The 27,605-nt window shown below is 35.1% G+C and overlaps 1 protein-coding gene and 1 long non-coding RNA gene across 3 annotated transcripts; one reads left to right on the top strand and one right to left on the bottom strand.

Annotated features, from left to right (window-relative positions):
• Positions 1-1,786: 1,786 nt before the first annotated feature.
• Positions 1,787-27,605, top strand: LOC138327877 (nucleoporin p58/p45-like; the record flags this gene model as incomplete). Its single annotated transcript, XM_069274320.1, has 15 exons — positions 1,787-1,982; positions 2,541-2,639; positions 12,658-12,897; positions 13,396-13,423; positions 14,757-14,822; positions 15,533-15,707; positions 16,218-16,297; positions 18,374-18,492; positions 18,772-18,854; positions 19,237-19,435; positions 19,952-20,026; positions 21,803-21,844; positions 22,341-22,397; positions 23,636-23,746; positions 27,142-27,605. Coding segments are annotated over 15 exons (1,752 nt in total), but the record flags the coding sequence as incomplete, so codon positions are not given.
• Positions 4,618-8,198, bottom strand: LOC138327878 (uncharacterized). 2 transcript variants are annotated; one of them, XR_011209117.1, is made up of 4 exons: positions 8,182-8,198; positions 6,604-6,714; positions 5,713-5,823; positions 4,618-5,187 (listed from the first exon to the last, which is right to left on the bottom strand). It is a non-coding gene; the product is annotated as an uncharacterized lncRNA (long non-coding RNA). The 2 variants fall into 2 exon arrangements; XR_011209118.1 differs by having other exon boundaries at positions 6,604-6,725; positions 8,182-8,196.

Below are 27,605 nucleotides of genomic sequence, written 5' to 3'. Positions count from 1 at the left end.
AACTCTAGGACAAGTAGCGATTTATAGGATTTACCTCTATTACCCCTATTGGGCCCCCCCCCTCCTGCCCCCAGGGGGTCAGAGCCAAAATTTATACAAGTTCTGTTCCCCTTCCCCCAAGGATGTTTCTGGCCAAATTTAGTTACAATCCATGCAGAACTCTAGGACAAGTAGCGATTTATAGGATTTACCTCTATTTCCCCTATTGGGCCCCGCCCCTCCTGCCCCCTGGGGGTCAGAGCCAAAATTTATACAAGTTCTGTTCCCCTTCCCCCAAGGATGTTTCTGGCCAAATTTGGTTACAATCCATGCAGAACTCTAGGACAAGTAGCGATTTATAGGATTTACCTCTATTACCCCTATTGGGCCCCGTCCCTCCTGCCCCCTAAGGGTCAGAGCCAAAATTTATACAAGTTCTGTTCCCCTTCCCCCAAGGATGTTTCTGGCCAAATTTGGTTACAATCCATGCAGAACTCTAGGACAAGTAGCGATTTATAGGATTTACCTCTATTACCCCTATTGGACCCCGCCCCTCCTGCCCCCGGGGGGTCAGAGCCAAAATTTATACAAGTTCTGTTCCCCTTCCCCCAAGAATGATTCTGGCCAAATTTGGTTACAATTCATGCAGAACTCTAGGACAAGTAGCGATTTATAGGATTTACCTCTATTACCCCTATTGGGCCCCGCCCCTCCTGCCCCCTGGGGGTCAGAGCCAAAATTTATACAAGTTCTGTTCCCCTTCCCCCAAGGATGTTTCTGGCCAAATTTGGTTACAATCCATGCAGAACTCTAGGACAAGTAGCGATTTATACGATTTACCTCTATTACCCCTATTGGGCCCCGCTCCTCCTGCCCCAAGGGGGTCAGAGCCAAAAATTTATACAAGTTCTGTTCCCCTTCCCCCAAGGATGTTTCTGGCAAAATTTGGTTACAATCCATGCAGAACTCTAGGACAAGTAGCGATTTATAGGATTTACCTCTATTACCCCTATTGGGCCCCGCCCCTCCTGCCCCCTGGGGGTCAGAGACAAAATTTATACAAGTTCTGTTCCCCTTCCCCCAAGGATGTTTCTGGCCAAATTTGGTTACAATACATGCAGAACTCTAGGACAAGTAGCGATTTATAGGATTTACCTCTATTACCCCTATTGGGCCCCGCCCCTCCTGCCCCCTGGGGGTCAGAGCCAAAATTTATACAAGTTCTGTTCCCCTTCCCCCAAGGATATTTCTGGCCAAATTTGGTTACAATCCATCCAGAACTCTATGACTAGTAGCGATTTAAAGGAAATGTTGACGGGACACGGACGACGGACGGACGGACGACGGACGGACGGACGGACGGACGGACGGACGACGGACGCCGCGCCATGACATAAGCTCACCGGCCCTTCGGGCCAGGTGAGCTAAAAACACTTGTTCGTTTATAATTCCATATTTCCTTCTATCAAATATTTCTGAAGAGCCTATCTTGATTTAGCATCTTCTACTTTTCAAAGCTCTTCTGCTTCTGGAAGCATCTTTCATCTAGAAGTTTAAAGTTCTAGGAAGACTTCTGTTCTTAGAAGAGCTCATATCGAGTTGGCCTTTGGCATGGTAGAATACAGAAATCATACAGCATTACCAGGATCCAGTTTGAGGAGTTTACCATAATGAAAATTTGAGAGTAGCATTCAATTTCCAAAGAGATGATAAATAGGATTGGACATCAGGCATGACCTACTCCTCTACTTATCATTGGCAGCCACTAGTACTGCTGCCCCTGTAAATATTAATCAAACATTCTCTTCTTGGGACCCCAGCTACAGGTGGATTGTTAGGATCTGGGACGTCTGGTGGACTAGGGACAGGGACACTTGGTGCCACGCCTGGGACGACATTGGGGTCTGGTGGTGGTAATCTGTTTGGATCAGCATCCGCAGCAAAGCCACAAGCCACCACTGGTTTTAGTTTAGGTGCCACCACCACGACAGCAGGAGCCACAGGTGAGTGTTTATTAAATCATATACAGTTTGTCCTATATTTCTGTGATCATGCCAATTTTGTTTTTGTTTGGTTAAGATGACAATTTTATATATTATAAACTTTACTTATTTTATATTGGTTGCGAAACAAGTTATACAACTTATACAAATAACTTTCGAAGGCCCGGATGAAAGGTAAAGGTGAAAGGCAATTGGCTTAACCACCACACCACCCTATCACCCTGAATCCCCAATGACGATTTTGTTTAAAGTATTATTTAGTTATGTCCTTTTCTATTATTGAAATAAAGTTTTAATACTGAATTGACTGATGTTTTGACATTGTGTCGCATATGATGAGGGTACCTGTTTTACCTTAGACTATAAGGATACCTTACCGGTTTTGCCTTTGAATTGATGATGAGGGTACCTGCAGCTGTCATGTTTCACCTTTGGCGATGAGAGTACATGTACTTATTATGATTTGCTTGATGTGATCAGGGTAATGGTACCTGTTTTGCCTGAAGCCATGAGGTAATGAATTTAGATCTTACAGTATGATTTCTTTTCTTTTGTCAGGTCTTACATTGCCTGGATTAGGAGGAATCAAACCCAGCACTACAACAGCTGCTGCAGCTCCCACTGGCTTCAACTTTGGTGCCAAAACCACAGCGGCAGGTAATTCGTGGGATCTATCACAGATCAACTTAGAGGCTGTTATATGTATTAACATTTTATCTTATATCATGCTTGTGTCGCGATCAAATAGTTTTACTTGAGCTGTATGGGGTGTTGAACATTATTTGAAATAGTACAATTATCAGTTAATTTTGGATGACTTAACGAAGAGAAGGAAAAATATATAAAATCAATCTTGATTCCTTCAGCGATGATATAGGGAAAAAAAATAAAAGGTTTGTTAAGGGTCCTCCGGTCCTACCTAGAGTTTACCCCGACCCTAAACTTTTAATCAATAAAAATTGAAAATCTTGTGATGCATCTTTTTAGTTTGCATCTGTGGCGAAGTTCCTCAACTTTTGGGACTTTTTGCAATCAAACGCACCCGAAAAATGGCGGCCAACCAGACACGACAATTGAATTATGAATGCATGGCAATCACCAATTAATTAACACCTCATGCACAATATTCTAGGTCCTGTTAGTGGGTAACTTTGGCATGTGGCCCACTGTGTTAGCGTGTTATGTACAGTATTGCGGTGCCGGTGAGTGACAGCGCTAAGTGTTTAGGTTTTGTCTGGGTTATAAATATCGCTTGTAAATTAAATATTTTGTTTCAATCCAAACTTAGTGTACATGTTTTAGTCTATAGACTTGTAAAATTTACAAGAATAATCTACAAGCATATGTTTTGTTAAATACATTCTGCATATTTCAATCGGATTATGAATGCATGGCAATCACCAATTAATTAACACCTCATGCACAATATTCTAGGTCCTGTTAGTGGGTAACTTTGGCATGTGGCCCACTGTGTTAGCGTGTTATGTCAGTATTGCGGTGCCGGTGAGTGACAGCGCTAAGTGTTTAGGTTTTGTCTGGGTTATAAATATCGCTTGTAAATTAAATATTTTGTTTCAATCCAAACTTAGTGTACATGTTTTAGTCTATAGACTTGTAAAATTTACAAGAATAATCTACAAGCATATGTTTTGTTAAATACATTCTGCATATTTCAATCGGATTATGAATGCATGGCAATCACCAATTAATTAACACCTCATGCACAATATTCTAGGTCCTGTTAGTGGGTAACTTTGGCATGTGGCCCACTGTGTTAGCGTGTTATGTCAGTATTGCGGTGCCGGTGAGTGACAGCGCTAAGTGTTTAGGTTTTGTCTGGGTTATAAATATCGCTTGTAAATTAAATATTTTGTTTCAATCCAAACTTAGTGTACATGTTTTAGTCTATAGACTTGTAAAATTTACAAGAATACTCTACAAGCATACACAGCCAATATTTCCTAACCTGAATTTCAGGTCAAGAAATCTTGACCTGAAATTCACCTGAAATTGACCAGAAATTCTGGTTAATTTCAGGTGAAATTCAGGTCAAGATTTCTTGACCTGAAATTCTGGTCAATTTCTGGTCAATTTCAGGTTAAGATTTCTTGACCTGAATTTCAGGTCAAATTTCAAGAGAAATTCTGGTCAATTTCAGGTGAAGATTTCTTGACCTGAAATTCAGGTCAAATTTCATGCAAAATTCTGGTGAATTGCAGGTGAATTTCAGGTCAAGAAATCTTCACCTGAAATTCAGGTGAAGAAATCTTGACATGAAATTCAGGTCAAGAAATCTTAACCTGAATTTCAGGTCAATATTTCTTGACCTGAAATTCTGGTCAATATCAGGTCAATTTCTGGTCAAGAAATCTTGACCTAAAAATTCAGGTTAAGAAATCTTCACCTGAATTTCTGGTCAATTTCAGGTCAATATTAGGTCAAGAAATCTTGACCTGAAATTCTGGTTAAGATTTCCTTGGGTGACTTTCAGGTCAAATTTTCTTTGGATCATTTACTGGATACTGTTACGGCTTTCATAGATCTACTTTCTATTAAAAATAATTTGTAAAATTGTCTATTAAAATGATTCCTCCAGTATAAAAACGTCTGAAAAATGAAGAGAAGACATTGTAAGTGTTTTTAAAACAGTATTTATTTTGCAGTTAAGAAAAAAAAACTGCTACATAAAACTTAAGCACATGTTTTGCTTATCATTTGTAGCAAAGAGCGATAACTCTTTACCAATATCTTGTTTGATCATCACTTTGGACAGAGAAATATGCAAATTATGCATGATATATATACCGGTATGTACAAAAGTTCCTGCTCTGACACATAGCAATTGTACTTATAATTACACAATTCGGTAATAATTGGTATATACACTGATGAAGTTAACTTTTTACATATATGTACATGCTTTGTACAAAGGATGATGTGGGTTTTGTCAGTGTGATATACAATGTATATGGAGCTTTGTATATGACCAGAGGTGTTGCCTTGTAGCCAATCAAATCCCTTGTTGCCTTGGTCAAGCCTGTTACTTGAGAGTAGCCGGCGCTTGTTGACCTAACCAATAATTCAGACAAACAGAGTATGGACTTCTCCCTCCAATTCAGGGGTTACAGGCACTGACTGGCCCCAGATATCTGCAATCTCATACCAACAGAAGGCATCAGTCCATCCATTTAGGGAGAAAGAAAACCTAAAAAAATAGAAATAAAAAACAAATGCCACAATGAATATGATGTTGACTAAGTAAATATCATGATAGCATGTACACGTATGTATTACTAGATGTTTCTGTGGTTTGCCGGCATGCATAAAATATGAATATTGGTCTTAATTAACCGCAAGTAAAAAAGAAAAAACATTTTGTTTATTTGTTCGTCAAATTACCAAGTCATGTTATTCATCCCGAAAACCATTTGTATGTCTTTTACCAAGTTAATTAATTATGGACATTTGATCTATTCGAAGATATTACAACATGTAGTTAAAATTCTACATGGTTAGTATAAAACCATTCTCCAACTCCAACTAAAAAGTCCTTATTTCTTACATTAGAAATGTATGTGTTTCAAACAAGGTAAATGTTAACCACATTATTTAAAATTTACAAGCAGGAACTTAATGTCATAAAAGAAATATATTGACTAAGTAAGTTTCATAAATTTCAGAAAGACAACTCGTATTTAAGTATGAAAGCATTTCAGATGTGAAAAAATACCTGATCTTCGTAGCCGAAGAGGCATGGCTAGTTTGCTGATCTTCAATTTTCAAACACTGTCACGTCTGGAGAAAAGTGCTGTTTGTGGCCATGCATTTTAATGTGGTCAGTCTGAAATATTCAACAGTTGTCATTAATAAAGTTTTATAACAAAGAGGCTACAATACTAGTGCCTTTTTGTTATGATCAATGCCTAGACATATAAATTATAATGTTGGAATGTCACTATTAGATCATGTACATGTTTGTGAAAATGGTTACATACTTTTTATACAAGGCAAGTCTTTCACAGACCCATGTGTATCAAAAAAAAAAAAAAAAAAAAAAGAAAAATTGTGACTAAATTAAACAATACATCTGTAGAACAAATCATATGCAGCGTAACTCAAGATTGTCTCCCCTTATTAGTAGTTATTACTACAAATAGTTCAGAAGTTAGGGTCCAGCCTGGACAATCAAATCACTGTGAACTTGGCTTTTACTTTTTACCTTTCTCTTAGAACATAGGGTCAATGACCTGAATGTAGTGTATTAAATATCAGCTTTGGGTTACAGAATTGAACTACATATGTATCTTTCAAATTTCATCACCATAAGTCATATATTTAACACTTCAGAAATGCAGGGCTTTGCAGGATATTATTAGATAAGAAGAGGATGAAGAGCCAGTTCTTATACAATATATCTCACTTCATTCAAAGGGAAGATATTATGAAGTATACATGTATATTGTATAATATACCACATGAGTTATAGCAATCTGATTTTAAAGTTAATTATGGAATAAAACTTACAATGAATAAAAACTTTGCTCCCAATACACTTATCAATACAGTGACATTCATATGTACAATATCATACAAACTTTTTTTCCACATTTTGTTTGCTTACCAAATAAAAAAGTTTGGGTAAGTTCTTCTTGCCCAGTCCTGGAATATTTTCTTGATTAAAATCAATTTTATATCTCCGGTATTTAATTTCAAAGACATCAATCTGTCAAATCTGGAAAATAACTGAAAAATAAACTAATGATGGCAATTTAGCATGTTTGTATCTCTGACATATACATGTATGTACATGTATACATTTTGTGTATATGTAACTATATGTACCTATAGGTTAACTACCCGTATTTACTTGGGGTTATTGAATCAATATTGCAAGTAAGGTTCTTTAAAAGATTTACTTTTCCCTATTACACCATGCTGATAACTGTTCTCTTAAAATAAACTTTTACAGAACTATCGAATCAGTTAAAGTTCTATAAATGTCCTCATCAAAGACTAGACATACGAAATGTAATTATAAGTATCCACAATTAATTTCAATATTCTATATTTTCATGATAGCAAAATATTAGATATATATTATTAAATAATCATATAATTATATTTAGCCATTGGTTGCCAGTTATTTACTATAAATAATCTATGTATTTCAAAATTGCATATTGATAAGATTCACAAAGAAATCATCAATGTTGGATCTGAATTAATATTCAGTTGACACAATATGTACCATAGATAAATTTAAGAACAAATTAAAGAATGTTTACAAAACATAAATGCCATCATTGAATCAGGAATGAGGATTATATTAATTATAATATTATTATTGTATCTAAATTAAAGCATCACTACTCTGGTATTTCTAATTTCTTAGTCTAGTGATTTTTTTTCATTAAAAAAGCTGTGTCGAAAACATGAAGAGATCCTTTCCTGGTAGGTATATGTACATAATTATGCACTATATTTATTAATTTGTGAAGCTGCAGAATGTATACCAATGTAAACTTCACCATTTACATATATAAACATTACCCATTATGGTGTGGAATTCATACAATTACCACACTGAAGTTGTGATAACACTAACAACTAGTGTTCATGTTTTATTTGATTTCTAATTTCCTGTTTTATTTGATTTCTTATTTAACCTTTATTCTTTATATAAGCCTATTTAAGCAAGGTTATGGACAATAGAGAATGATGACAGTCTTGAGTCTTATGAATATATAATTAGTTCTACATGTACAATTATTATATGTAGATTTCTACATGTACTATGTAGTCTACATGTAGGGTACAATTAATGTACATGTATACTTCTTCATGCCAATCATGATTATAAATGTAATTTGAAGGATTCATTACAGTATGGGTTGTGACAATCTAATTCACTGAATATGGATATGCATACACTCCATACAGTACCTGATGATACACAAACTACTAGACTCTACATAGAGTACAAACGGTAGGCCTATCGGACATAATGTATACACCTTTATTTATTGGGTCAGATGGACTGGGCTTTCTTACGGATTTATTTTGGCTTTAATTTTAGGTACTTTGTAAATATACGGAGTCATAAAAAGACACACTAAAAACTACTGTCTTAATCAGAACCTCTCCGCTTCCGGGCGGCATAGGATTTATTTTTCATCAGATGTTGGCTTCTCAAACTTACTTTGTGATTGTCGTATTTTGTTCCGATGACATAGTTAAGTTGCTTGTAATATCGCTGACAGTTAGGCATCCTAGTCGTAGTGTACCGGCAAACATCATATATCGTAATGTATTACACCACATTCACTAATATTGGCGATATAATCAAAATATTGTGACAATATCATAGGCCACCGTCTTGATCTGTTGTCACAGACTCCATCCAATCTGGGTCGACGAGATGCTTGACTCCGCCGATCCGTAAATGATAAACATATCGATGATCTAGATTTGAACTAGAGCGCCATCTATATCGAGCAGACGTAAACAACAGCACGTGCGCGTTTTGACTACAGAGGCCGGGATATCGATGTTGACAATCTTCCGTAGAAAATGAGTAGAGGCGAAAGAAGTTGTTTCAGGTAATCCGTCGATATGAATATGAAATTTAGACGAGTTTTTTCTCTCTCATAAAACAAACGAGGTTGTTGTTTTGTTGATCAGACAATATTTGTGAAAAGTTTCATTGGGGTCCTGACCCGGCCCTTGGGATATTTTTTCCTTGCGGTTATTTTATTAGATTTCCCTAGGAATATGATTCGTTAAGCCCATAACTGCAATAATTGCCAATTAAAAAAATTAATACAATTATGACAGTAAATTGAAATTTTGTCAAAATACAGAAAAAAATATGACTATGAAGTAGCCTAGCCAGTACACGTAAATCACAGGAGCTTGACGTTTTGTCAATTGTACATGTACGGTATGTAAATATACAATATACATATATAAACTACTCCTATTGATTTTCAGTACCATATTTAAAAGTGGTTTTAAGTATAGGGGTACCTGTACAAGAAAAAGAATAAAAGAAAAGATCAGTCAGAAGGTGATATCTTTTAGCTAAAACAGTAGCTAATTTGTTGTAGCTAATGACAAGTAATGTACAATGTAGAACTACATTTGTACTTTATGCTAGGCCTATTAAAATTAAAGTCAAGATGCGATTAATTTTACAAGTTCTTAAAAAAACCAACCAAGTTACAAAGTGCATTGTCTATAGGCCTATAGAATAATTATCATTGTATGTAAAACATCACGCTTTTCATAAAACATTCTAGTGTCATAATTACACAGATTTATTGTTAATTTATTCTGATTTGTTGGTTTTCTTATTATTATGTTAATTACATGTTGAGTAAAATATTGTAACAGGCAACTACATTTGTACATGTAGGCTTATGCTGTATATAATAAATTGACTGACTGCTGTATTGAGATTTGTGATGAAATCGTGATATTTGGGGATATTTAATAATTATGATTGTAGTGTAAATGCATGCCTGTTGGTATCTCTAGCTATGCAGGTTGCTTATACATGTATATATATTTGGACATGAAGCACATCATGACATGACTGACTAATATTACCTTATTGCAGTTACAAAGATACATTAAATGGATTCTAATAAAATATCAAATATAACACGCACACACGGGACTGACTTTATTTCATAATAACAATTCCATATGACATCCTTAAGCTTTTGCAATAACTTATTTTATGAAAAAATTATTTCAGATGCTACATGTATATATCTCTGGTAACTCTAGATAAAAAAAGTTGCTAAAACCTTTCTTTTATCTTTAGCAAAAAAGAAATATTTTTAGCAGAACACACCTAGTGCCCAACAAAGTCACTTATTTGTCTTTTTAACATTACGATATCTACAATAGCGCATAGGGCAAAATTTGCAATGCTTTAAATTGCTAAAAGTAAACTAAGAAAATAGTAAAAGAACATGATATTTTCATAATCTTCCACATATCCCTCCCTTTATTCCTCAAGGCCATAACCAGGCCATTATTTTTTCAGTGTAACACTTGGAATGACAAATGTTTAGGAACTTAAATTCCATCTTGAATCATATGGATTTGATAGCGCAGGTATTTAGAATGAAAAAAAAAAAATGAAACTACAAATTTATTCTCGTTCTTCAGCCAAAAAAATGGCTTAGTAAAAAATGCTAAAATGATTATTTTTATTTTAGCAATTAGTGTCTTCTATTAGCAAAATGCCAAAAATTCTATCCATAGAGTGAGCACAGTATATGATTTTTCCTGAAACTTTTTAAATTTAATTTAATTAAACACTGGTAATGCTGAGTCATCTGATTTTTTGTATATATAACCCAAAAAAATGTTAAGAGAAACTCGAACATTTTTTTTTTTATCTTACTATGACTATTTTAGAGGGAAAAACCCAATGCATTTGATGACAAAGTGTTCTTTATTTCTAGAACAGTGTACAATATGATTTCGACTTCTAATGAAAGTGTTAACACACAGTATGCCATCTCCAGTATATTACATTCAGATAAATAACTTGTAGATCATGTGCAGTTGGAATGTAAATGTTTCTCTTTTACATTTCAGGGATTGCAGTGGCAAGAAGATCAAGTAAAGGACTTTTGGGAGATAAATAACATAAAGCAGAAAACAGACTTTGTCATTGTTTTCCTAGGGATGGGGAGGGGGAGGGAGGGGAGGAGGGTTCTAGGCTGTGTAACAGATCCTCTACGAAAAAAAATCGACCCACTAAAGTCGAAGTTCCTAGAAAAAAATAGTTGAAGAAGGTGAACCTCTTTGAATATGAATCAAACAATCTGTGATTATCATTAATTTCTTCTTTTAATATAGATAAATGTATTTACAACATGTACGTATATCTACATGTACATGTATATAAAACTTAAACAATATGCTATGGTGAAGAATACTTGTTAAAATGTGACCTTTTTGTCAGACAATTGATTTATATTCTGTAATTTCTTATAAGACTTCGCTAGGTTGTCTCCTGATGGTAGCATTACCCGACTGTACGTGTCGAAGGAGGTTATAAACATGTGCGGATGCTGCAACCTAGTAGCCTTGTGACCTGATCATTTGGAATGTTTAGGGCCATAAGCTCCTTGCTATGAACTGGATGCGGTCTTTTATATCCACGAAGTTCATGGTTTAGAAGTAGTTAAGCCGCCTCTGCTACTTTTGGGTGGTCATACTCATTCCTTATGGTCAGTAAAGTTGAAAATGTTATGAAAAATAAAAACAATTCAATGGTCACATTTTGATTAATATTCTTCAACTGTAAAAGACTGTTTCCTTTTCCAAAATATCTTCATTCCTCAGCAGTGTGATTGCAACACCTGATATGCTCAGAAATGGGTACAATTCTAGAACTACAGTGACGCAAGTGAACCATTTACCAGGACATTGCCAGTAAAATTGACCTGAAAATGACCAGAAGAAAACTTGACCTGAAATTGACCTGAAATTCAGGTCAATTTCTGGTCAAGATTTTTTCTGGTCAAATTGACCTGAAAGGAGCAGAAAAGTCAATTTCAGGTTAAAAATCTAACCTGAAATTGACCAGAATTTCATATGAATTTAACCAGAATTTCACCTGAAAATGACCTCAGAAAACTGAGGTCAATTTCAGGTTAAAAGTCTAACCTGAAATTGACCAGAATTTCACATGAAATTGACCAGAATATAATTTGAGGTCAATTTCAGGTTAAAAAACTAACCTGAAATTGACCAGAATTTCACATGAATTTGACCAGAAATTGACCAGAATTTGACCTCAGCAAATTTTAATGTGAAATTCAGGTCAATTTCAGGTGAAATTCAGGTTAGTTTTTTAACCTGAAATTGACTGTTCTGCTCCTTTCAGGTCAATTTCAGGTCAAAATTTTAACCAGAAATTCTGGTCAATTTCAGGTCAATTTCAGGTTAGGAAATATTGTATACCCCATTTTTTTAGCCTAATGTGACCCTGAACAAACATAATTTTTAGCCTAATGTGACCCTAAACAAACATATTTTTTTGGCCTAATGTGAACCTAAACAAACATAATTTTTGGCCTAATGTGACCCTAAACAAACAATTTTTTTGGCCTAATGTGACCCTGAACAAACATATTTTTTTGGCCTAATGTGACTCTAAACAAACATATTATTTTGGCCTAATGTGACCCTAAACAAACATATTTTTTGGCCTAATGTGACCCTAAACAAACATATTTTTTTGGCCTAATGTGAACCTAAACAAACATAATTTTTTTGGTTTGATGTGACCCTAAACAAACATATTTTTTTGCCTAATGTGACCCTAAACAAACATAATTTTTGGCCTAATGTGGTCCTAAACAAACATATTTTATAGGCCTAATTTGACCCTAAACAAACATATTTTTTGCCTAATGTGACCCTAAACAAACATAATTTTTGGCCTAATGTGACCCTAAACAAACATATTTTTTTGGCCTAATGTGACCCTAAACAAACATATTTTTTTGGCCTAATGTGACCCTAAACAAACATATTTTTTGGCCTTATTATCTCATTCACCCTAATCCCATTTTTCTTTAGCAAAAGTTCTTCACACCTTTGCATTAGCTAAGCTTACAGGTTGACTGAAATAACATTTCCATTACAGGCACAACAGCTGGTACAACTGCAGGATTTGGTGGGCTTGGTGGTGTGGGTCTAGGTGGAAAGACCACAACTGGCCTAGGGGGAGCCACAACTGGCCTAGGGGGAGCCACAACTGGCCTAGGGGGAATTGGTGCGACAGGTGTTGGAGGTACAGGGACTAGTGTTTTCAGCAACATCCCAACCAAACCACAGACTTCAGGTCTCGGAGGAGTGGACCCCAAAACTTCACAAGCTGCTACAGGTAAAGTCTTATCAAAATATGTGCAGTGGAATCATGCCTTATCAGCCAAGAGTAGTAACTTCCCTGAGCTGTTGGTACCATCTTGGTCAATAGTTGAACTGTCAAGAGGTTTTTTTTTCAGTCTCTAAAGAAAATGGTCACTATGGAATGACATTAGACTCATATAGAGCCTCAAATTACACACAGTAAATTAAAAAAGGCATACTGATACCACAGTTAGCAATGTGAAGAGTTCTTTTGAAATTCATTTGACTTCTTGAGGACATTAGTTAAGATTTTGAATGTCTGTTAACCAGCTCACCGTCATTTTCTTTCGATCTATAGGGTAATTCACATTGTGAGAATTGTTATCAAAGATAGTTGTATTCTTAGTTAAAAACTAAATTTCTTGGATGTAAATCAGGTTTTTGTGCTGATAGACAATATGGAAGATGAACAGTGATATCTTGCTGTTCTATGGTGGAATGATATCTTATTTGATATATTCTTTTGTTACAGGTGACACTGCAGCAGATGCAAAACCAGGGTAAGATCTTGCACATAGAACTCCTCTCGCTTTAGACATTAATCTAGTTATTTATCATTTAGCAGAACCAATTTAAATATAAATTTTCACATAAGTTACAAAGGTAAAAAACTTCAGTTTTGACTTAGGTTTGACCTTTGCTTTGAGAAGTCTAAATATAAACATTTTGTGTCGTGTTTGAGGTTTAAAAGTAGACCACACTGTGTCCCCAGTCTTCACACTGGAATATTTACCACTGTACAGTATCTATATATATGTTGCTACTAAACCCGATGTATGATATTGTCCATTAATAACATTGGCAAATAGGCTCTGGTGTACTTATACCACAATCAGAGTTCAAGGGGTCAAGAAATGACTGGGTGGATTTTATGTCAGTACGATAGTTCACTAAAAAATATAACATATTTTGAAAATGGATCAATATGGAAATATTTGAATTATATTAAAATGTTGTACTTATTGTTTATCCTGTTTTATTGATGGGATTATTTCATCTACGGTAATTGTTATGGGAACCACCAGAAGTTACAAGAACTCAACTTTTTCCCGCCAAATTATTGGCTGTGCCATCAAATGATATTTTTCACTAATTACAAACATATAACTTTTATTTTCATACTTTATTTTTTCTTCTTATAATGGGAACGCCTATATAAATATAAATATAAGCATTGGTTGTCATATTTTTGACATGCATTGGTGTGTAACATACATTGGGTGTTCTAGCATATCTATCATGGTGCGCTAACACACACCCTAACATGGTGCGCTAACACACACCCTAACATGGTGCGCTAACACACACCCTAACATGGTGCGCTAACACACACCCTAACATGGTGCGCTAACACACACCCTAACATGGTGCGCTAACACACACCCTAACATGGTGCGCTAACACACACCCTAACATCTTTGGCTATGCTAGAACACCCAATGTATGTTACACACCAGTGCATGTCAAAAATATGACAACCAATGCTTAATCAAAAGTAGGTCACTGTGTCCGACTCTCCGGTCTTCACACTGGATCAAAAGTAGGTCCCTGTGTCTCCACACAGGATATTGTATTTTGAAGAGCCATCAGTTATTAATATTTACTATCAACCGAATTTCTTTTGTGGCTATTGAATTTTGCAATTTTCATGTCAAAGCATTTTCGATGTGATTAAGTTTTGCAGGTTTAAAATCGAATGGCCATGGAAATACCATATAATTAAGAATTCTGCAGTAAGGAAATCAATACAAATCAGTGACTTATGATTGTCTTTCATTATATTTCACTAGATCTGATAAACATAGAATAAATCAAAACTTATTTCTGATGTAGAGATGGCAAAGCTCTGAAGAAGACATTCATCCCTCAACCCATTGTAGAATCTGTAGAGGAATTCAAGTAAGTATGAAACATTTGAATGTACACATATCAAATTCATGCAGTGTTTGTATTATCTCCAATATACACAATCTTTATACAAGCCTCTAGAATCCTCTTAGAACAAAGATAGAAAACAAAACTCTTTGTATTATCTCCAATTTAATCTAGTAATGGCTATAGATTCCACTTTATGTCACTTTTTGTCACTTAGCATTTGTTAATAAAAGCAGCATTTTCCAGACGGTAGACATGAAAAGGTGCATTCATTATGTGTTAACTAAAATATAGAAAAGATAGAAGATAGCATGTTGATATTGATGGAGTACTCATAATAATAATGATAATTTAGAGGCCACTATTGCAGAGAGTTTCTTGGCATTGTGTCACACATAACTTTCCGTAGCAGCCACATTTTAGTATGTCAACAGATGAAAGTAGAAACCAAATTCAGCTATCAAATTTATAGTCTTAAGATGTAAATACTAACTGCCTTTTCAAAACATGTTGTGTAAGGTTTAGATTGACTCAATTAATGTTAATGTATAATCTGTCTTCCTTATCCAAAGAAATTCAGTAACAGGATGTGATTGAACTAGATAAAATTAATTTTGGTGATGAAATTATGGCAAACAGTAATAAAAAAAAAAAGGTCTTGGATATTACGTTTTGTGGACAAAAGTATATGAAGCTGGTATATGCCTTGATAAATAATGTCATTTCGTTGACAGGAAGTATGTCAAAGAGGAAAAATCTGTCCAGGATGGACTTGCTCGAATGTCGTCAAAGCCAATGTATAAAGTCCAGGAGGATGTTATGGCTTTAAAACAGCTTCTGTCTGTCGTTTCTAATGGTGTACAAAGGAACACCTGTGCTGTGGAGAAACTCAAAAGGGAAATGACACAAGTATGTATAATAAGTTTTCATTCGACATACCTGTCATATGTAGAATTTTCATTATTGAACTGAAATTATGTATTTTTGAGGGGAAAAAAACCAATATTAGAATGGCTTCATAGACATATCACAATGGCATTACCAATTCCTCACTTAGTTATACAGGGCTTAATGATTCTGATACATTTTTGTAATAGTTTAAGTTTAAAAGTTCTTTTAACTTTAAGATCTTTTAAAATTTCTCTTAAGATATATTTTGAATACTACTAGGGTATCTTGAAAAGATTTAGCAAGTAAGATATATTCAAATAAAAAAAAACCTATTGATTATGTAATTTAGTTTTATCTGCAGGGGTTTTCTAAGCCAAAATAACTAAAAAAATATGAAACAGATTTTGACTACTTTACCATGAAGATAATTGATAAGCATTTTACAAGGTTGTCTACTCTTTTGTACTTGACTTGTTTTTCACACTGTCAGAATCTTCAAACAATAGAAAAACTGTTATTGTTAAATAGGAGTTAAAGAATGCTGAAATGGCTCAACGTACAAAGGATGTACCGCCTGGGCTTCAGTATGAAAACACGGCTCCAACAGAGTAAGTAGTGTAGATTTCTGTTTATTTCTGAGGAAGAGAGATACTTAGACTTTGTGTCTAGTACTTTTCAGCATATAATTAACCACACTTATTAATATAACAAAAGATATATTCAGGGCTTGGGAAATATACTCATCTGCTCACTCAGATGAGTGGATTTTGCTGTCGGACAATTGAATGTTGGCAGCACACTTGTCCTGCGATACAATGTTTGTCTTATTTATCACTCAATATATATTTGTAACAATCAAATGAATATAGCTAAAACAACGCATAATATATACACAGCCACATATGCTTAACTATCTAGAAAATATTGAGGGCAAGTGAAAATGCTATTAGGAGTGTCACGGTTAACCGAAAATACGGTTAACCGAAAAATTCAACCGTACGGTTCGGTTCGGTACGATAATTCTAAGTTTCGGTTCGGTTCATTAAAAAAAATAACTGTCCTATAATACCTGTAATTTACGTGTATAAACTGTATTGCAGATTATTTCATTGAAAATACGGCGAAGTTGTTTGTCAGAATCCCGAGAAATACACCTGTTGACCGACATATATGTGTAACACGTGTGCAAGTTCAGTCATTCAGAAGATCGTTTTTTGCTGTCTGCGGACATGATTTTTCACATACATAATATCTAAATGATATATTTCACTAAATGTTTGATATTTTATAATTGATAATTTTTTATTATGTATTTTTCCGATAACATTAATCCCGCAGAATATCGGCAGCTAAATCAAGCCGCCATTGTGTTGCCGATTGTAAACAATCTCGTTTCCGTCGGCCAATATTCCGTGAATTAAACCATTTTACGATTGAACATGCACCTGGTACGTAATAATGTTTATCTCTATTATAATTCAAATGCATAATACTTTTTAAAAACACTTTTTCTGGGATAATACCGATGTATTGATTTGCGGTAAAACTTACAATTTTCACATGTCAATCATCACATAATAATGAGTCATGAAGGATACGAGAAAAGTTTTAGTGACGAAATAATGTATCATAAAGGATACGAGGACATATATCTCTCTGTGACTGATTAATGTGTTAATAGTACTGAAAGAGTTAAAAAGATAAAAAAATGTTCAATTATGTTTTTTAAAGATGTTCCACTGCTGAGAGATCATAAATGATACTCAATATTTGAACAAAAATTGGTATTTAATCGTGTTATATGTCTAATTAAGACACAAAATGATATAGAATAATTAATGAATTTCTTTGCTGCATGCACTTTTAGAACTTCAATGTATATAGGATATAGTGCTGTGGATTATTTTTCAGGGCGCAATAAATTATATGTTTTTAATTAGAAGTGAAATCTTGATAAAGAAAAAAAAAACATTTGTTTAAGTGATATACCATCTTTAAATCTAAAGCAGAACTTGCTTTTGATAGAAAATAGACTTAAAAAGTGTAATTGAGATTTGCCTGAACCGAACCGAAAAAACCGAAAACCGATCAAAAAAAGTTGAAACCGAACCGAGCTGAAAAAACATGAACCGTGACATCCCTAGAGGCAAGTGAAAATGCTATTTGGATGAGAAGATTTTAGAAGAGCACTAAGACAAGTGCATTTCACACATTTTCCACTGCCTTGTATATGTATTTAATCTTGTAGTGACCTGCATAGACTTGTCATTAATATCATAAGACATGTAAATTAACACAAATGTGTGAGATCACATATACAGTGTATTAAATAGAAATTGCTGAAGATTTTGTGGGATGTGCATAAATCTGAGATACAGAATAAACAAAATTAAATACTCAATGGCATCTTATGATCAACCAATTTTAAACTCATGGATATGTATTACTTTGGTAGATTTATAAAACTTGCTACCGGTATTAAAAATTAAAAAAAAAAACATTTTCATAATTTTTGCTTAAAGTGGCATCCATATTAAATGACCACTCATGTAAGATCATCAGTATATGTGAAAGACATGAAGAGAACAATTGATGTTTTAATATGTCAGAACATTTTAAACGATTTTGAGAAATATTGAAGAGAATACCATGCTCATTCAATTTCTTATATATTTTTGTACTAGATATTTCCAACTCCTGGTTGAAGATTTCGAGCACCAGATGCTACAGTATCGCCAACAGATTGAAACCCTCGAGGGACACCTTGCTTCTCTACATCAGCCCAGTAAACTTTCTCCAGAGGGTATGTAAAGTCTTATATTCCTCTCCAACAATATGGAAAATGTTGGAATATTACTCTTATCTGAGAGTACCTAGAATTTAACTAATAATACAAAGTTGCACATAAAGTGTATATAAAGCTTTCCGTAAAATCCACTTACCTTACCATTGCTATTTGAATATATTCAATTTCTCACTTTGTATATGTCTATAAATAACAGTTGCCATTGAAAATACATTGTTCTACAGTTTCTAGCAAATAATGAATACAAATTTTACTTGCATTTCTGTCTGGTTATAGAGTTGATTGGATTAATGAGGAAACTACATGAGGCTTTCATAGCTTTAGCGGCACAACTACACCATGTACATGAATCAGTCAAGGTATGGAATGTCTAGCTACTGGGTGGGTGTGGGTAAAGGGGACAGGGTGGCATAGGCTGTTATTTTTCAAATCTCAATGTCAGAGAGATCAAAAGCAAGATAAAGTATGATATCATTTCATTGTTAAAAGAATTCACTTCAATCTTATATATGATTTTAAAATTATTTTGATTCTTTGATCGATTGGCCAAAGTTCTTGAAAAATGGATTTGAAATTTTGTGTCTGACTCAAGGTGAAATTCTTTGTAACAAGAGCTCAAGTTTGATTATCAGTCATGGTTTTGAAAGTGTTATGTTTTAGCATTAATATCAACCATATGTGTATAGAATGCATTAGTTAAGTGTTAATGAATTGTAAGCTGACTATTATCTGTTTATACAGACACAGAAAGATCACTATCTCAACTACAGAAAGATCTACCTCCATGACAATAAAAATATATTTGATCGTGAGAAAAAAGCAACAACACAAGCACGTCACCAGCCTACCACTCATATTGGTCCAAACCCTTTCTCTGATATGTCAAATGCTGCTGCTATTGCCATGGCATCAGCATTGTCAAGGTCACAACAGCCTGCAGGTAAGTCTACAAAGATCAAGGTCATACAGACTTCTTACAGGTAAGTCTACAAAGCTCAAGGTCATGTCATATAGAATTCTTACAGGTAAGTCTATACAGAGTTCAAGGTCATGGCAGTGTACAATGAGACATATACATTGTTTACAACCACATTAGCAATCTGATTTGGTTTAAACAAGATTCAATTTAGCTTGTTCTCAATATAAAGTTCAAGGCCACATCTGCCTATTGATAGGTTCATACTAGATTCAAGGTCATATTACCCAGGTCAAACAGATCAAGATGACTGCATATTGCTTTTATATATTTGTTTTATTAAATTATTGTAAACAAACCAGTAATGTAAAGGTCTAGGTTTTTCAACTTGAAATATACAGAAGTCAAAGTTTGATATGCTACACTTGGTCTTCTTGTGTGAAATAACACCAAAGAGTATCTATGGATAAGAGAATTAACAAAACGTATTTCATGTTTAAGGAATGTTGTCAGTAATGCCACACTGGTATTATGTTTTAGCAGCTGGACCTCCCGTGGCTGGACTAGCGGGGCCTGGGGGGTTCTTTAACACCACGAACACTACCACAGCTACAGGTAGGCTTTTCAATGGAATGTCTCATGCAATATTATATACCCTATTCAACCCAATAAGCACAGGGGCAATTGAAATAAAATGAAGGGGTGCTTAAAAAACCAGATTTAAACTAGCCTCTCACAAAATGATTAACAAAGCAAACTTACTTTTAATCAATTTGAAAAATAAATCAAATAGAGAAATCTACACAGTTTTCATAGTTTCAGTTTACATTTAATTCAAGGTAAGTGAAATTGTGGCCTCAAAAGATGCTTAAGGCACTTATTGAGTTCAATACTGTATTTTTAGGTCATCTGACCCGAAGGGTCAGGATGACCTATTGTCATCATGCACCGTCTGTCGTCGTGCGCCGTCCGCCGTCCGCCGTGCGTAAACTTTTCATTCAAACGACTTCTTCTCAATAACCGGAAGGCCCAGGGTTCTCATATTTGGCCTGTAGGTTGCTGGGATGGAGGGCTACCAAGTTTGTTCAAATGAATGACCTTGACCTTCAATCAAGGTCACAGAGGTCAAATAGGCTAAAATCTTTAAACGACTTCTTCTCAAGAACCAGAAGGCCCAGGGTACTTATATTTGGCCTGTAGGATGCTGGGATGAAGGGCTACCAAGTTTGTTCAAATAAATGACCTTGACCTTCATTCAAGGTCACGAGGGTCAAATAGGCTTAAATCTTTAAACGACTTCTTCTCAAGAACCAGAATGCCCAGGGGACTGATATTAGGCCTGTGACATGCTGGGATGAAGGGCTACCAAGTTTGTTCAAATGAATGACCTTGACCTTCAATCAATGTCACAGGGGTCAAAAAGGCTAAAATCATTAAACGACTTCTTCTCAAGAACCAGAAGGCCCAGGGTACTGATATTTGGCCTGTAGCATGCTGGGATGAAGGGCTACCAAATTTGTTAAAATAAATGACATTGACCTTCATTCAAGGTCACAGGGTCAAATAGGCTAAAATCCTTTAAACAACTTCTTGTGAATAACTAAGAGGCCTAGAGACCTGATATTAGGCCTGTGGCATGCTTGGATGAAGGGCTACCAAGTTTGTTCAAATGAATGGCCTTGACCTTCATTCAAGGTCACGGGGGTCAAATAGGCTAAAATCTTTAAATGACTTCTTCTCAAGAACCAGAAGGCCCAGGGTACTGATATTGGGCATGTAGCATGCTGGGATGAAGGTCTACCAAGTTTGTTCAAATGAATTACCTTGACCTTCAATCAAGTTCACAGAGGTCAAATATGCTAAAATCTTTAAACGACTATGTTGTATTGTACTAATAGTCAGATGACCGTTAAGGCCCAAGGGCCTCTTGTTAATATAATAATTCACCATAGAGTCGTTGGTAATATGTCACATGATTGATACAAGAAATAGGGTCTTTCACCAACCAAATACATTTAGGAAAAGGATATAGTAGATTTAGGATGTAACTCTTACTCATTTAAATGAAGTTACTGAAATTAGTGTCGTTGAATTTTCAACTTTTCTATACTTTAAGATATGCTAATGTCATTTTAGAGAGATTAAAGATTAAAATGTTTGATAAACCTATTGTTTAATAGATTATAATTCCTAGTCATGATGTAATATTCTCTATTTGATACTAATATTAAATAACATGCATCTACCTATTTTCAGACTTGATCAAAATGCAATTTCTTCAAACATTTCAAACAGCTAATGAAAATTTGTTATTATCACATAGAACTGTACATTATAGCTAATAATTTGTAGGAATATTTTAATTACTGTTTATTGATCTTTTGATTGTAGGTTTTGGATTTGGGACCAACACAGCAACAAGTGCTGCCCCAGGTAGGTTGTGATGTGTTATCTCATCCTTAGGAGGATATATGATGATTGTACTGTATTTGGATATTATTATCTTCCCCTTTGAATGCTGTTCACTCCACTTAGATATTGTTTGAGATAAAGTTGTATATGTTTTACTTCTTTTAAGAATAGGACAAAATGATTTAAAGATAGATATTGTTATCCCCTTTTAGGCATGTTCTCTGACTATAGCTTTTGAGTATGATCATCTTGCCTTAAATGAAACCTGGGTTGTCTACCTTTATACGGTTTGACTACATGGTTGTTTTTGTCCCCTTAAAATGAGTTCTGTTTTTAGTGCATATTTTGGATTTTGTTGTCCTCCCTTAAAATGAGCACACCAAGTGCTGTCCTGTTAAAAGCATCTCAATAAATGTTCTGAAAGGTATAGTTTCTTCATGTTGTAAAAACTGTTCTTGTGTTTTTATCTTTTGCCTATGCTTTGTTTATAAAGTATATATCTGTGAATCAATTGTAGGATTTGGCTTTGGTACAACATCAACATCATCATCGTTTGGACTTCTAGGCTCAAAAGGTTTGTATAGAATGGTTGCTAATATCTAAATAGAGTTAGTATTCTATGTAATCCTAGAATCTGTGATATACATAGCAGTTTGTGGTCTGTATGTAGTTCTTAATCTTTAGTCATTACTTACATTGCTAAGTGATTTTAACATGGCTTGTGGCCTTCTTCTGCAGTGATAGTCATACATCAGTGCTATTGAAACCATCTGTCTGTGGCTTATGTATCACCTGATCATATGAAGTTATCATGGTCAGTGTCATGTTCAGATGGCAAGAAAATTCATTTAGTCATGTATTATTGTTTTATAAGTTGTGTACATTTAAAGACTTTATAAAATGTTCTTGTGGGGGAAAAAAAGTATTTTTCAGGAGTGCGTTGGTATCAATTTAAAATTCTGTTTTGTATTACAAAGCTATAATAATACATGTATACTGTTGTATTGTTCTTACAAATTCAAATAAAAGATGGCTGTTTTGAGCCATTAAACCTTTAAGACAATTAGGAGGTGTTTCATGATGTTTAGGCATTCTTAATTGATATCACATCTGAATACCTGGACTTACTGTGTTAGTATTTGAGTTCTGAAAATTTAAATCACTTTGGAAATGTGACATGGTGAACTTCTAATCTTGGAGGTATTTTGTATGTGACTTGATCTTGATACCTTCTAATGTAGGTGTAGCAAGGTTGAAACAAAGCCATGGACAGATGGAGTAGATTTCATCACTTGAACCATATTCTATGCCTAATGCCAAAGTATGCTAATCTATGTACAGTCCATTACTGATTTTAGTGATGTAATACTGACATATACATCAGAGTATAATCAATTTGAGATCATCTATGGAAAGAAACAGCTACATTTCCGAAACAAATACAACATAGAAAAATGTATATCAATGGCCAAAGATGAGGTTACAACACCAAACAAATAATTTATGTTAACAGTGAAATTCATTTTGCTTACGGCATTATGAAATTTTGATATTTAATTAAAACGTTCATAAGGTGTTGATAAGTGTGATATTAGCAGTAAGCTTATACCTTTTGCAACTCTACAAAATTATCAGTCTTGTTTTACATTCCCATTTCAAAAATTAAAAGCTGTGTCGGAAAGGTAGTGTGCTTTTAACGGTCCGCTATTGAGATAAAAAGATTCTTTTTCATTTTTAACAAGTTTTGAATTAGACCATCACAATTTCATAGTATAGTGATAACTTTCTTATCATTCACTGCTGTGTTACCAGGCTTTGGGGCCTCTGCCACGACAACTGCGGCTAACTCTGGTATTGGTGGCTCGCTGTTTGGTGGCACTGGTTTTGGCGGTACAGGGGGCACTGCCACCGTCCGACCTCTAGGTTAGTGGTGGTAAGCAGCCTCACTTTCTCTATCATCCTGCCTCTTCACCCTCAAACTTTAACTTCCTACATGACCTTCAGACTTTAACCTTCTACATGACCTTCAGACTTTAACCTCCTGCGTGACCTTCAGAGTTCAACCTCCTACATGACCTTCAGAGTTCAACCTCCTACATGACCTTCAGACTTTAACCTCCTACATGATCTTCAGACTTTAACCTCCTACATAACCTTCTGACTTTTAACCTCCTACATGACCTTCAGACTTTTAACCTCCTACATGACCTTCAGAGATTAACCTCCTACATGACCTTCAGACTTTTAACCTCCTACATGACCTTCAGACTTTTAACCTCCTACATGACCTTCAGAGTTAACCTCCTACATGACCTTCAGAGTTAAACCTCCTACATGACCTTCAGACTTTAACCTCCTACATGACCTTCAGAGTTACACCTCCTATATGATCTTCAGAGTTAAACCTCCTACATGACCTTCAGACTTTAACCTCCTACATGACCTTCAGAGTTAATCCTCCTACATGACCTTCAGAGTTAAACCTTCTACATGAGCTTCAGACTTTAACCTCCTACATGACATTCAGACTTTAACCTCCTACATGACCTTCAGACTTTTAACCTCCTACATGACCTTCAGAGATTAACCTCCTACATGACCTTCAGACTTTTAACCTCCTACATGACCTTCAGAGTTAAACCTCCTACATGACCTTCAGAGTTAAACCTCCTACATGACCTTCAGACTTTAACCTCCTACATGACCTTCAGACTTTAACCTAACCTCCTACATAACCTTCAGAGTTCAACCTCCTACATGATCTTCAGACTTTAACCTCCTACATGACCTTCAGACTTTAACCTCATAACTCCTACATGACCTTCATACTTTAACCTCCTACATGACAATCAAAATTTAATCTCCTTTATGACCTTCATACTTTAACCTCCTACATGACCTTCAGACTTTAACCTCCTACATGACCTTCAGACTTTAACCTCCTACATGACCTTCATACTTTAACCTCCTACATGACAATCAAAATTTAATCTCCTATATGACCTTCATAGTTTAACCTCCTATATGAACTCAGACTTTAACCTCCTACATGACCTTCAGATTTTAACCTCCTACATGAACTCAGACTTTAACCTCCTACATGAACTCAGACTTTAACCTCCTACATGACCTTCAGATTTTAACCTCCTACATTACCTTCAGATTATAATCTCCTATATGTTTGCCTTCCATATTTTCCTTTTACCTTCCTTCCTAAGTTGATTTTGATCTTTCTGTTTGGAGGATCTGTTTCCCTTTCTTACCCTGCTTTTATTACGGCCCTCAAAGTTACAGGAGCTCTGTAGAACACCTTGTCTGTTTGTTGTCTGTCTGTCCACAACTGGTTTCCAAGATTTCCTTGAATAGACCTATCATTGTTTTAAAATTTAATCTGGTAATATATGTATGTAGTGGTTTTAATTTTTTCTTTGAAATTCAAGATGACCATGAGCCCTAAAAGGGTAAAGGATTAATTAAAATCATCTATAGGGTAATTTCAATGTAAATTGTTATGCATGGGGTTAAGGGGAATATTATGGTTATAATTTTGAGATCTGGAAATCGAAAATGGCCTCATTGGCCCTTAAAGAGTTCAAAATTTAAAAATCATCTGCTCCTCCGCTGGATACTCAAGTATGCAGGGTGATTTCACAGGCGAGCAAATTGATTTAAGGTGATCAATCACAACAGCTTGGTTGTACAAAATGTAGTTACTACAGTGTAATCGTCTAAACAGGACCTTGTACAAGGGGCCGCTGTGGCGGAGTGGTTAAGATGTCCCGACATATTAACACAAGCCCTCCACCTCTGGGTCGGGAGTTCGAATCCCATGTGGGGCAGTTGCCAGGTACCACTAGTCGGTAGTATTTCTCCGGGTTCTCCGGCTTTCCTCCACCAACAACGACCTTTAATGACCCTGACTGTTAATAGGATGTTAAATTAATAAACCAAAATGTACAAACTGCAAACAAAAATGTAAAAACTGGAAACTTATCCATACCAATTAAATTGTGGTCCCCGCATATTTATTAATAAATTATAGTACCTAAAACCTATATTATCTGGAACCTGTCTACTCTATATTTTCACAACACAGAGCAATCAAAACAAGCACTACTGAGTATCCATTTCACACCTTTGATTCAAAGCTACCGTCCGATCTTGAGCCGCCTACGTGCCTATTATGTCCCGTTAACATCTGGTTTAAACAAGTTATACGGTAGTATGATTGAAGTGGTTTGAAATGAATGCAATAACCTAAAATGGCTGCTTGAGTCAGTATGCTACATTCACTACAGCTAAAAAATCAACTTCAATAGCAGGAAGTGGGCCTTTACTGACTGATATCAATATTCTAGTTTTTGCTGATTTTCTTGTCATTTCCTTTGCTATTTAGTCCTTTTTGACAATAACAATTAATAGTCTTCCATATATAACTTACAATGCCTACAGATATTTTGATTGCTGTTCTTCGAATGTTGACTTTCAGTTGTATCAACTACAATTCCACTGTTCATCTTGTCCAGTCTGTTATATAATATGTTGCTGGAACATTTAAGTTTGATCACATGATCACCTGTTTGAGGTGGTGACAAAATGTAGGTCGTTGTGACCTACATTTTGACCATGCATGCAAATACCGCAATGCCAGTTATTCTTTCTTGGGGATGATATTGATACATTGTCTTTGAAATCTGATCCATGATATGATAAGAAATGTATAGATTATACATTGTATATACAATAGAAGCCAGATTACAAATTTTTTTATCTGCAAAAATTGCTCATATTCAGTGAAAATTGCAAAATATTAATCTTGTGAAAATTACGAGCCATACGATATATGTGTATAAAAAAAATATAAAAAAGGGCAAGGTATCATGTAGGTGAAGCTATTTTCGAGTTGTCAAATGTTGAATAATATATATTCTTGGTCCATTTATAAAAGATTTTGGTAATCTTTTACATAAAAGGTAAAGAAAAAAACCAGTCAATGCATGAATAATACAAATTACGATACCAGGTATATGCTTACACATGCCATTTATGGGTTGATAAGGAAAGTACTTCTGTAGTTATGTTTATGGATACAAGCTTGATTATTGCCTCTTCATTAATTTACTAGAATTAATATGACTGACTCTTTCTCATACCTTGGTATATGTACCAATATAAAGATATATACTAGATTTGATATTTTTGTACTTTGAAACAATGTCTTGATTTGTAATACAGCAGATCTTCAGCTGAACCATTGCATAACCTTGATTTCCCCCTGAACTGAACCTATTTATTGATATGTGATTATGATATTACAGGTTTTGGGACCACCCCCCAACCATTAGGAGGCTCCACAGGGTTTAATCTGAGTACCACTCAACAGACGCCTGGCCTAACTTTTGGAAACACGCCCACCTTTGGTGTAGCAGCACCTAACGCAGAGGCACCATTCCAACTTAACAAACCCCCTCCTCCCGGCAGTAAGAGAGGGAAAAGATGAGGTGCAGGAAGTGTGTAAATCTGGATATATATATTATGAACAATGAACTGTTGTTAAGTGATGTGGTGATATGTGAAAAGGGAACAATTAATTTGCAAGTTGTGATGCAGCATACAAGCATTAATTGTCGTCAGTGCAAAAGACACAACACTAAACTGATTTATGAATCAAGTTATGTGAAGTTTTGTATAATGATTGGAAGGATATTACTGTTACATTGTCAAGACCAACTGTTATAATTGTAATATGTGTTAAAATGTGTAAATAAAACTGATATTGTGA

The sequence above is a fragment of the Argopecten irradians genome, chromosome 7 (assembly GCF_041381155.1).
Source record: "Argopecten irradians isolate NY chromosome 7, Ai_NY, whole genome shotgun sequence".
NCBI lineage: Eukaryota > Metazoa > Mollusca > Bivalvia > Pectinida > Pectinidae > Argopecten > Argopecten irradians.
This window is presented reverse-complemented; position numbering and strand designations above follow the sequence as displayed.